Genomic DNA, 12223 nt, shown 5'->3' with positions numbered 1-12223 from the left:
AGATGTAAACAACAGCATGGGTTGCATGGTTAATGTACTACTGAATATGTTGTTCGGCTAATTTATGCTGTCTAAACCATAGGAAAAAAATGTGTAGAAGCTGTTAAATCATAAAGCGAGGGACTAAGTAAGCAGGAATATTTTGACAAACTAAAGCTATGTACAAGCAGTATTAAGATATTAGCATAATATTTCACCTACCTGACTGGAAATGATAAGAACAAACACAAATGTTGTCAAGATTCTTGCCCAGGAAGTCCTGGTTCAGTTTGGCCAACCACAAACGACTTTTGTTTCTCAGACAGTTGTTTTAACTTCTGACAGTCTATAGTACTCCAAATGTTTTTCCTGGTCAGACGGATTAGTACAGCCCAAAAAATGACAATGAAAGACCATTTTCAGCAGCAATATTCAGCAAAATATGCGAGTTTCGTTCGGTTCAGTATTGTTTACGTTCAGTGCTGCCAATATGGCAAACTGATGACGCTTTTCAGTTATGCACCTTGAGCTCTTTAAATGGGGAAGCATATATTCTCCAAAGCTGTTCATCTAGCTTAAAATAAATTTCATATTTGAAATCACCGATGAAATCTGACAACTGTCTCAAAGTTTGTTTCTAGCCTTGAAGAGCTTATCAGGCAATGCGCATGTGCACGGTTGCCAGGTTTTCACAACAAAACGCGCCCAGTTGCTAATTAAAACTAGCCCAAGCGCTTTTCGAAGGGTCCCCCGTTAAAAATTCAGGGGCTAAATATGACGATATTCTGTCGATGCAACCCGCGGACATCAAAAACAACCTGCGGCAAGTGTTATTTAAACCCACATTCAACAACTAGTTTCAGGGAGTCAAAATATTTTGTGGTGGAATGCCAGACGGTTCTTTGTGTCTCCATGGCAATACTCACAAGCAAGTCTTCTCAAACGCAGTATATGACATTCTGTAATCCAAGCTGTCTATGGCAGGGCTCTAATGATATGTTCTGAAAGATCCACAAATCATTAAGGTCTGAGTATGAGCATGGATGAATAATGACTAAATTCTTCCCCTTGTGTGGCAAGGTTTGTTACTGCCCTACTTTTTTGCAACGTGTTATAGGGTCTATGATTTAAAACCTTATTTTTGGCTTTTAAAAAAATTAATTATAAGGCACCGGCTGCAAGAGATACTGTATCTGGTGTGCTGTATGTCTTTGCTCTCTACAGAGACGGGTTGGAAGAGACAAATTATCTAGTACTTCCTCTGCAGGACAGGTGGGAAGACAGAATTTTTTCCCCCATCAATCTGTGCATGAGCTTTGAGACCTGATGGAAATACATAAACATTAGCTAAACTAGGATTCGGTGGTCTTTGTATGCCTGCAGTTTCATTCATGAACCACATATTAGCTATCCCATATGTAAAGTATTTATTTTATTCAAGGGGGAATCACACATATTTTTATTTGACATGCTAACAGTAAATCTACATCAATATTTCTCCCATATCTGGATGTACATCTGGATTTTATTTGGAGTTCAGTTCGTCACTTTGACTAGGCATGTTTAAACTACAGTAGATGACAAGACTACAACCACAGATCTATTCTTTATGAACATCCAGTGCTTAAATACTGGCATTTTGCATTAATATGCATGCATGTATGTATGTATTGTAACTCATAAAAATCTATATTTCAGAAACAGTTAAAATTTCCCATGTAGTTCAAATAATGTATTTAGATCTAAAAAGAACACATAAACCCTATTAACACAGAATATGTATACATATAATTAAAAAATAGATCAAGATGTTTAAGGCTCATTATTGTAAATACATTTTAATCAGGCACTTTGTCAAATATATATATAAAAAATGTATGTTTCAAAGGATTAAGGTGGAAACTGAACAAAATTCAGTATTTTCTGATCATCATTTACAATAAAAACACCACCAGTTATATCAATGCCCTTTGGATTATACTGGGTACAAAAGTAAGACAAAAGGCTGGCCAAATTTTTTGGACCACAGTGCTATTCAAAAGTAATGTAAACAGATTTCATTCACCTATAACTGAACAGTGACTTAAACATCATGAGAAACTTTTTAAATGAACACAGAACAACTGAACATTATTTATTTTCCTTCAAGGCAGCATGAATATAACACGTTCACAGTTACGAGTGAGGAATTGTTTGTGTACAAAAGTATCTGCCATAAATATAGGAATCTTAAACAAGGAAAATGATGGACCGTAATTTTCAACTATTATACCTGGGACCTTGAGCATCTGAACCAAAAATGATTTAAACAATCACTTATAAACACAGTCATGATTTTCTTCAATAGGCACTGTGGATTTTCAAAATTATAAGTTGAGCCTTTCAATGGACATCAAAAAATGCTGACAAAAACTGACTCAACATTTGATTCTACATAAAAAAACAGAATTTCTAGCACAGAAATGAAGTGGCAACATTTACAATCATCTTTAAAGTGTTAGAAAAAAATTACAAACAATATGTTTCACAATCTTGCTAGAATGTTCAATGCCACCATTTAGTTTGAAATGGTTCAAACTGTACAAATAGATCACTGAAAACAAATCACCAGTGCTTTTCAACAAATATGGGTGTCAACATTATTTTGCTATGTAATTTACATACATAAAAACAAAGTAATCCAGCATTTTATGGTATAATAAACACAATTTACCAACTGTTTTCAGTAATGATTGAAAGATGCTACAAAATGTACCTATAAATGTCAGTACCTTGACTAGGGAGTAGTGGAGTTGTAAGTGAACCTTTCTTTTAGTTGAATTACATTGATGTATTTATTCAAACATTAACATCTAGCAAAAATGATCAGTCTAACCTATGCCAAAAAAAATTGAAGTTATCAAGTTATCAGCCTACATATTGAAACAACAAACGATTTTCACTGGCCTTGAGAATATTTGTGTTAGAATCTGTGTTCAAAGAAACACGTGAGAACAAACTTGAGTATAAAAAAGAACAATACATTATTTCCAGTTACATTGGCAGCTCTTTCAAAGAGCCATGACAATCTTTTCCATATTCCATTTCAGTTATTGTTATTTCTTTGCAGTTTCTCAAATTCCTGGCACAGATAGCTTGTGTTAGCTAATTAAAAGTAGCAACTTGGTGCTTGCTTTTAAAATCGTTAGAAAATGGGAAAAAACATTTTTTTTTTGTATATTTAGTTTTATAAGCTACAATTGTGTTCCCATTAGTCGAGCTAAGGGAGGGGAAGCAGCATGTAGAAATCAATATGATCACTGTGGTCTGCAACATAAACTTCAAAGACTGTGTACATTGGCAATTTTGCAGATACTGTACATATTTCTCTTTTTTGCTGTTTTTTTTTATATAAATACTGACAGAGAAACATATTCCCCAAACATTTAAGAGCTTAATACTGAACATACTTAGAACACTTCAGAATGGCAACTGTTAATAAACTAAAACGAGCTCTGATAACAAACATACTGTTACAGTCACATATATACAAATATAAATGTATGTCAATAAAATCACAGGTTATAACAACCGTTTGACATATGTCATTCTTTTTAAACAAAAAACATCAGTACAAAAATATAAAATACAAAAAGTGTTTTTTCTTACAAAACATTGACATCAAACATAACCGTCCTTTAAAATGTGCAAACGCCGGGCTAAGAAAAATGTCATTTGATCTTCAGGATCGTTAGAACAGCATTAGAAAATAGTCATTTTTACTAATTTTACAACTCAAGTCAGAAAGTCCAAAGAAGGGTGACAAAAGCACCGCTTTCTGAAACCTCTGGCCAGCCAGTGGGGCAACATTACATACAACATAGTGTTGAGGACTATGCCAGAGGAGAGGCATTTTTAGAGTACCTGAGCAGGTGGGAATGCTTTCTGGCAAGACAGCATTAAATCCTCAGTTCTGTCTCCTCATGTTCTAAGGAGTGCTCATTTGCACTCATAATGGAGGACGAGTGACCTCCAAAAGGAGCAATGGCTGGGGAATGAGCTGCAAGTGGCGAAAGTGATGGAGAAAAACTTGGAGACATGGCTATTGAGGAAACCGAGCCATCGTGGTCAATGGGAGATCGACGCAATGAGGACAAGTGAGGAAATGTTCGGCCTACAGCAGGTTTCGGCAAAACAGTTTTGGCCCCTGGATGTGCTACAGAGGTAATAAGGGGAGGAGGGTCAATTCTGGGCTTGGGATCAGTCTTTGCTTTAGGATGAAATGGCCGTCGAGGGTTAGGTGGTGCGTTCTCATCTTTTAATCTGGCAATTTCTGTAAAAACATTAGCCAGAGGCTGAAATTGAGGGCACCAATCGAGAAGGTAGTCCCAGTTGTAGCTGCCCCTCAGTTCCTCATCACTAGCCACAATTGCTGTAAGAGAACCATCTACAGCAGGCTTACCATCCTCCGGGAAAGCGTAATCTTTCGGATGCGAGATGTTAAGCCCTCTTCCAACCCCGAGATAACCACCTCCTTCATCCCGATAAGTTGGCAACTGGGTCGATAGTAGTGTCCCACTTAAACTTGCCAGTTTTTTCCCTTTAAACCACTGGTTTGCATCCATCCCCGGCTCACAGGAGATGTCAGACAGCTGGTCTGCATCTTGCTGGATACCAGAGTCGGGTCCACGAGCAGCTATGTGCTCCTGCATAGAGGAGGAGATGCTGGAAACTTGAGGATACTCATTAATCATCCGGATCTCGTCATCTTCTGCTGCTTCAGCTTCGGCAGAACCACGTCCACTGGAGTGAGATGGGTCAAGAGACCCACCTCGTGCGTAGGTACCTCCTCCGCTCCCAGTTTGGTCCGTTGCATACCCAGGAAGAGTCTGATGATACATCTTCTCACCCCCTGGAACTTTCGATTCTTCAAGACTCTCCAGAACAGTGCCATGGGTTACAATTCTGGTGCAAGCCTCTTGTTCTTTGTACCTTTGAGATCTCAAGAGGAATATCACCACAACAACTATGATCAGGAACACAATGGCTGCCAAGGAAGCTGTTATAGCACTGGCAAGTACCACATTCATGTCTGTGTTCAAGCCGAAGGATGTATGGGTGACGTCAATTGTGACCTGGGCAGAGGCTTTTCGGGAATTCTCCAAAGGACTGTGGGCAATAACATCTAACGTCATCTGACGTGTCTCTCTTTTGGACCGGCTTGTATGTCGATGATATGCATCCATCTTGAGGGATATCACTCCTGTGGATGTGTTGACTTCAAAGTAAGGCGAACTGTTTGCGAGTGTGTATAGGACAATGCCGTCCACTCCTCCATCCTCATCATTAGCATTTACTTGGCCGATGCTTTGCCCTTTCTTGGCACCCTCAGGTACATGGAAAGCGAAATCTGAGTTGGTGAAAACAGGATCGTATTCATCTTCACCAGTTACAAAGACTTGAACTGTGACTGTGGCTGAGTAGTTGCCTGCATCCATTGCCAAAGCAATAAAATTGAAAGCGTTTACCTTCTCGAAGTCGAATGTAAAGCGGGTTCGCACCTCACCGGAGGTTTGGTTCACCAGGAAGGAATCTTTACCATTTCCAGAATTATACATGAGGAAATATCTCAGTTCTCCAAATGCTCCTTTGTCATGATCAATGGCATGTAGTATCGTAACTAGAGCATTCTGAGGCTGGTTTTCACGAATGCTTGCTGTGAGTAATTTAAGAGGGAAGTAAGGTTTGTTGTTATTGATGTTCTTGACCTCGACAGTTACAGGAGCAAGAGCGAAGTGCCCATGACCATCCGAGGCCTGAATGATAAACACATGAGAGGACTGTTTCTCACTATCAAGAGACCTCCGTAGACGAAGGGACCCAGTCCACCGATCTATTGAAAAGAGCTCAGACTCGTCTCCAGAACTAATTGAGTACTGCACCTCTCCATTAGGTGTTGAGTCAGGGTCCATGGCAAAAAGTTGAAGTATTTCCTTTCCCGTTTCTGCCCCTTCATTGACAATAACGCTGTACTCAGCTCTGCTGAAGGATGGAGGGTTATCATTGGTGTCCATTACAGTGATTAAAACTGGAACACTTGAGCTTCGTTGTGGTATGCCACGATCTGATACCACAATAGTGAGATTATAGCCATTCACACTCTCGAAGTCAAGCTTATCAACTAAAATCAGCGTTCCGACTGTCTGAAATCCATGGCCCTCAAGGAAACGAACACTGCTCTCAATTTGGAAGGCGTTACCAATGTTTCCACTGGCGATGGCGAAATCAAACCCGCAGTTGTCCCTGGATAAGTCCCCATCCACCGCTTCCAGGGTTAGAATGGTTGAACCAGGAACTTCGTCTTCAGATACAGAGGCTCTGTACTCAGTCTGGTGGAATACAGGTGCATTGTCATTGATATCAGACACATGCACCTGAACTGTGGTAAGGGCAGTTAACGGAGGCGTTCCACTGTCGCTGGCTTCAATCACCACCAAAATGGATGGGCGTTGTGAGTCAAACTCAACCTTCTGCTTGATGAACAGAGTACCTATGTAAAGAAATAACAATACAAGGTAAGATCAGGGCTTTTAAAACACGTTTCAAAACAGTGGTTCTCAACTGGTAGATGACAACCCAAAAATAACACCCTGCACAGGGTCCTAGACTTCCATGCATCCAACTATGGAGTATTCAGGCATACATTGAATTTTATAAATTCTACAAAACATCTGACAATGATTTGAACAATGAAAAAAGAACAATAAACAAAAGGAAACAAGATCAAAATGACAAATTACCATTGCTTGGGTCAATGTAGAACATGTCCTTTGTTGACACAACCCTGTATGTTATCCTTCCGTTCTCTCCAGAGTCCTTATCTGTTGCAGTTACTGTGATAACTGAGCTTCCTGCTGGCGAGTGTTCTGCTAGAGTCACCTGCCAAAGACATAAATCACCTTAACATTGAGGGCTTTGAGAGCAGTACACAGCATCAACTTATTTCTCCTTAGATACCTCGTAAAGGTCCTGGGAGAAGACTGGAGCATTATCATTCACGTCCTCCACAAGCACGGTCAGATTTGCGTAACTCTGTTGCTTGGAGTCTGAGGAGCTGACGGTCAGCGTGTACCATGTTCTATCTTCAAAGTCCAGAGGGGCGGTCAAGGACACCCCTCCTCCATAGCGATGTATTCCAAACTTTCCTTGAGTGTCTGAGTCCAGAAGAAGGGAATAGGAGAGAGCAGGCCCAGAGTCCACATCATTCCCAGTGACCTGAGTGATCACGGTTCCAATCAGCGTATCTAGAGAGAAATACACAATCTTGATAACCAAGTGTAAAATGCAATTTATTGTGGTTGCACCTTTCAAAAGTATTACGTTTTGCTGGACAACGCCCACTATTATTGGACACACTGTACAACATCAGTTACAGGAAACAACTATTAAGGACTTTGGCGAGAAAAACGCCTAGTAATTGAGTCAATCTTTCAGCACGGTGTACCTAACTGTTTGTCTGCCAGAAAAAATAGGAAATTTAGTTCAGTGATTACAGAAGAGATATGGAGTTCAAACAGCAGTCAACTTACTCTCAGGGACCCGGACTTCACGTGGAACAGGGATGGTGGGACTGTTGTCATTCAGGTCTACAATGATCACAGTGAGAGTGGCAGAACCTGCTAACCGAGGACTTCCTCTGTCCGTTGCCATAATAACCAGGCTGGAGACATAACAAAATTAGAGTCAGAGTCTGGACATTCTCACAGACTATTTTTATGTTGATGGGAAAGACGTAAAATGCAAACTCTACTTCTATCAGGGTATATAAAAGATTTAACCACATTGGTGCAACGGCCTCTACAAGTGTTGTTCTGTCATGCAAACTTATGTAAACAAAGTGAATTTAAAACATTACTTTTCAAAAAATACTTTTTAAGAGTAACAAAAGGTAAAAGGAAACAATCTAAAAACAAGCAGATGGAAGAACTTAGTACTTGGTCTGTGTCCAGATCTCTCTGTCCATAATGGCAGCGGTGGATATACTGCCTGTGACAGGGTCGATCTTGAAGAGGCCGCTCATGGACGATGACCTTATGGAGTAGGTCACCTGCCCGTTCTGACCCTGGTCCAGGTCATTCGCCAACACCTGAGGAAATTACCGGTGAAATTGGCAATGAAAATACAGACAGATTTGCAACAGCTGCTTGAGCGTAACATGAACCTCTAAGCAATGTTAGGCTTGGAACTCAAATTATTTAGAAAAAAAGTTGAAAAAGGGAATTGGTTGTGGCTATGTGGGACAGCTGAGCCTATATTCTCACCATGGACAATGAAAACATTGTGGGAAACGCAAAGGAAACTCTTTTGGCTTGCACTGAAAATATGCTCTATTTAAGCCAAGGGATGTTGTACTCCACAGCTTTTATGAAGAATCAACCACTGTGAAAACAAATGGGAGATTACTGTACCTGAATGATAGGATGATCATAGCCCTGAGCCTCACGAACATAAGCAACGTAATTGTGAAGCTGAAAGCGTGGTAAGTTGTCATTGACATCCTGTAAGAGAAGGTTGACTGCCATGAAGGAACTGGAGGATGCGGTTTCAGCTTTGACCACTAGGCGGAGTCGTGGGGTCTCCTCAAAGTCCAGACCGTTGGAGCTTTCCACCCAAATCTCCCCTAAAAAAATAATGTATTATGACTAATTGTGAAACAGCTTACCCTTTAGAAAGTCTGTTATCACAAATTGCTATCGTACCTGTGTGGGGGCTGATGCTAAAGGACTGCTGCTTGTTGCCACTGAAAATGCTGTAGCTGATGCCGCTGCTCGATCCATCAGGATAATGAGCCTGTATCTGAACAACTGCAGTACCTATAAAAAACAAGACCTTTTTTGATTAAAAGGACATTTTCCATCAACTTAGCATGTGTGAAAGATTACAATGATGAAGAATATAACATTAATATATGCATTAAAGGAGAAGTACTTCCAGAATGAAAATTTCCTGATAATTTATTCACCCCCATGTCATCCAAGATGTTCATGTCTTTCTTTCTTCAGTTGAAAAGAAATTAAAGTTTTTGAGGAAAACATTCCAGGATTTTTCTGCATATAGTGGACTTCAATGGTGGCCAGCATTTTAATGCAGCTTCAAAGAGCTCTACACCATCCCAGCTGAGGAATAATGGTCTAATCTAGTGAAAAGATTGGCCATTTTCTAAGAAAAATACACATTTATATACTTTTTAACCACAAATGCTCATCTTGCACTAACTCGACCTCACATTACGTGATCATGCACGCATGACGTAGGCAGAAATACCGACTTAAAGCAAACATGCAAAGAAGTTCAAACATCCTTTACAAAAAAGGTCAAACAATGATGGTGGATGATTTTAAAGTTGGAGGTGAAAAGGAGTTGGAATTTTTCACCCGACACTACCTTTTTGAACCAAAGTACACAGACGAAGAACTAACCACGCGTGACCTTTCCAGCGTGATTACATAATGTATGAAGTCGCGTATGCACATCGCAGAGCTAGTGCCAAGACAAGCATTCGTGGTTAAAAAGTATGTTTTATTTTTTGAAGAAAATGACTGATCGTTTCGTTACATAAGACCCTTATTCCCGTATTTCTTAGCTTGGATCGTGTAGAGCCCTTTGAAGCTGCTTTGAAACTGCAATTTGGACCTTCAACAAGTTGGTTCCCACTGAAGTCCACTATATGTAGAAATTTTTTTCCTCAGAAACCTTAATTTCTTTTCGACTGAAGAAAGAAAGACATGAACATCTTGGATGAGATGGGGATGAGTAAATTATCAGGAATTATTTATTCGGGAAGTGAATCTTGACCTTGGTGTTCCTAGCGCCACAATCTACAGTTTTAGCTACAGGAATATTGGGGTACAAGGTCATCATCCCACCTTTAGCGGCATTCTCCTGCAGGCTGACATCCCTGGTGTTGCGAGTGAAGCGGATGCCCTGGTAACTCTGCTCTCTGACATACACAATCACAACTCCCAGAGAGGACTGCGATGGGTTACCCTGATCCATGGCCTCCACAATGAGGGTCCGCTGGCTCTGGGTCAGTGCGTGGAGCCTCTCGGTGGCCTGGATGTCCCCAGTCAAGGAGTTTATGGTGAAGCCTTTGACAGGATTTGCAAACCGATAAAATACAGATCCATTTGCACCGAAGTCTTTATCTTCAGCTCTCATGGTGGCCAGCACCTTACGGTTGGAGAGACTACTGCTGGAAACGTTGATGATAAGCGGGTCTGTGATGAAGAAGGGGGCGTTGTCGTTTACATCTAAAATGTGAACGTTTACTTCAGCCGAAGTGTTACGGGGGTTGGAGGCTGAGGAGTCCATGGCATATATTTGGAAACTGTAGGAGGCTACTTTTTCTCGGTCGAGGGCTGCTGCTGTAATAATGCGGCCTGTGTGTTGGTCCACAATGAACATGCCTTTGGATTCACGGCTCAGGAAGTACACCACCTGACTGTTAGACCCTTCGTCCTTGTCAGAGGCTGAAACTTCCAGAACAAGAGACCCTTCTAATGCATTCTCTGGTATCTCCACAGAGTAGCTGCTGCTGGGGAACACTGGGCTGTTGTCATTCAGGTCCAAGACACTGATGTCCAAAGTGACAGTGCTGGTGAGGGATGGTATTCCCTGATCTTGTGCCTCCACAGTGAGGGTGTACTTTGCTCTGGACTCTCGGTCCAAAGACCTGGAAGTGGACAGCACACCTGATTTCTTATCCAGGAGGAAATCACCAAAACGGTCTCCTTCTGAGGAAAGAAATTTATGAAAACAATTATATCCTGTAATATAATACACAAATAAAAATTTTTCTTAAAGGATTAGCTCACCTCCAGAATAAAAATTTCTGATAATTTATAAATCCTGATCACCCCCATGGGGTGAAGGCCCAAATTGCAATTTCAGAGCAGTTTCAAAGACACAATCCCAGCCAAGGAAGAAGGGTCTTATCTAGTAAAACAGTCGGTCAAACTATATACTTTTTAACCACAAATGCTCATCTAAATCTACCTCACGCATTACGTAGTCACGTTGGAAAGGTCACGAATGATGTGGGTGGAAGTACTGAACCAGTGTTTACAAAGCGAACGTACAAAGAATGTCAAACGGCCTTTACATAAAATGTTAAAACAACAATGTTGGATTATTTTGAATTTGAAGGAGAAAATGAGAAAACAGATTAAGAACTAACTGCACGTGACCTTTTCAACGTGATCACGTAATGTGTGTTACGGACGCACATCGAGAGCTAGTACAAAACAAGCATTTGTGTTTAAAAAGTACATCAATTTTTATATATTTTTTAACGAAAATGGCCGATTGTTTTGCAAGATTAGACCCTTATTTTTTGGCTGGAATTGTGTAGAGCCCTTTAAAGCTGCATTGAAACTGCAATTTGGACCTTCAGCCCGATAATCCCCACTGAAGTCTACTTTATGGAGAAAATCCTTAAATGTTTTCCTCAAAAACCCTAATTTCTTTCGACTGACGAAAGAAATACATGAACATCTTGGATAACATCGGGAAGTAAATTATCCGGAAATTTTTATGGTGGAAGTGAACTAATCCTTTAAGTAGGAGGAATAAATTAAACTTTTTTTTCCTTTAAATTATTACTTTATCAAATGAAAAAGAACATTAAGTGAAAAAATACTAAATGGAAATCATTAAACGTTGTCCTCACAGGACCAAGTAATTCATGAAACCAATTTAACCAGAAAATAATAAAATATTCATAACTTTGACATTTGGATCTATTTCTTGTACATCTGTCAGTACAGGCTGCCAGATAGAGTTTGACTAACTTTTGTGGAATGATATGCAATAATTTTCTGTGAAATGATACTTAGGATATTTAACCAGGTGAGCAAAAGAACATTACAGTTTAAATGTTTGGGGTTCTCTTTTGAAAAAAATATTTTTATTCAGTATGGAAGGATTAAATTGATCAAAAGTGAGAAAGTGAATAAAAATTCCTGAGAATTTACTCACCCCCTTGTCATCTAAGATGTTCATGTCTTTCTGTCTTCAATCGCAAAGACATTCGTTTTTTTGAGAAAAACATTCCAGGATTTTTCTCCAATTAGTGGACTTCAGTGGTGCTCAGTGGATTAAAGGATAAAAATGCAGTTTAAATGCAGCTTCAAAGGGCTCTTCACAATCCCAGCCGAGGAATAAGGGTTTTATCTAGTGAAATGATTGGTTAGTTTCTACAAAAAAA

General features: G+C 39.9%; 1 protein-coding gene across 1 annotated transcript in view; it reads right to left on the bottom strand.

Moving 5' to 3' along the window:
* Positions 1-1825: 1825 nt before the first annotated feature.
* The window catches only part of dchs1a (dachsous cadherin-related 1a), a 130819-nt gene continuing 120421 nt past the window's right edge, over positions 1826-12223 (bottom strand). Inside the window, 8 exon segments of the mRNA XM_051129549.1 lie at positions 1826-6508; positions 6759-6897; positions 6976-7262; positions 7548-7678; positions 7953-8104; positions 8427-8638; positions 8718-8831; positions 9885-10751. Of these exon segments, the coding sequence (XP_050985506.1) occupies positions 3918-6508; positions 6759-6897; positions 6976-7262; positions 7548-7678; positions 7953-8104; positions 8427-8638; positions 8718-8831; positions 9885-10751 (4493 nt within the window). The 3' untranslated portion in view covers positions 1826-3917.

The sequence above is a fragment of the Labeo rohita genome, chromosome 15, assembly GCF_022985175.1.
Source record: "Labeo rohita strain BAU-BD-2019 chromosome 15, IGBB_LRoh.1.0, whole genome shotgun sequence".
NCBI classification, from domain to species: domain Eukaryota; kingdom Metazoa; phylum Chordata; class Actinopteri; order Cypriniformes; family Cyprinidae; genus Labeo; species Labeo rohita.
The sequence above is the reverse complement of the archived record's forward strand: the minus strand, read 5'-3'. Positions and strand labels throughout refer to the sequence as shown.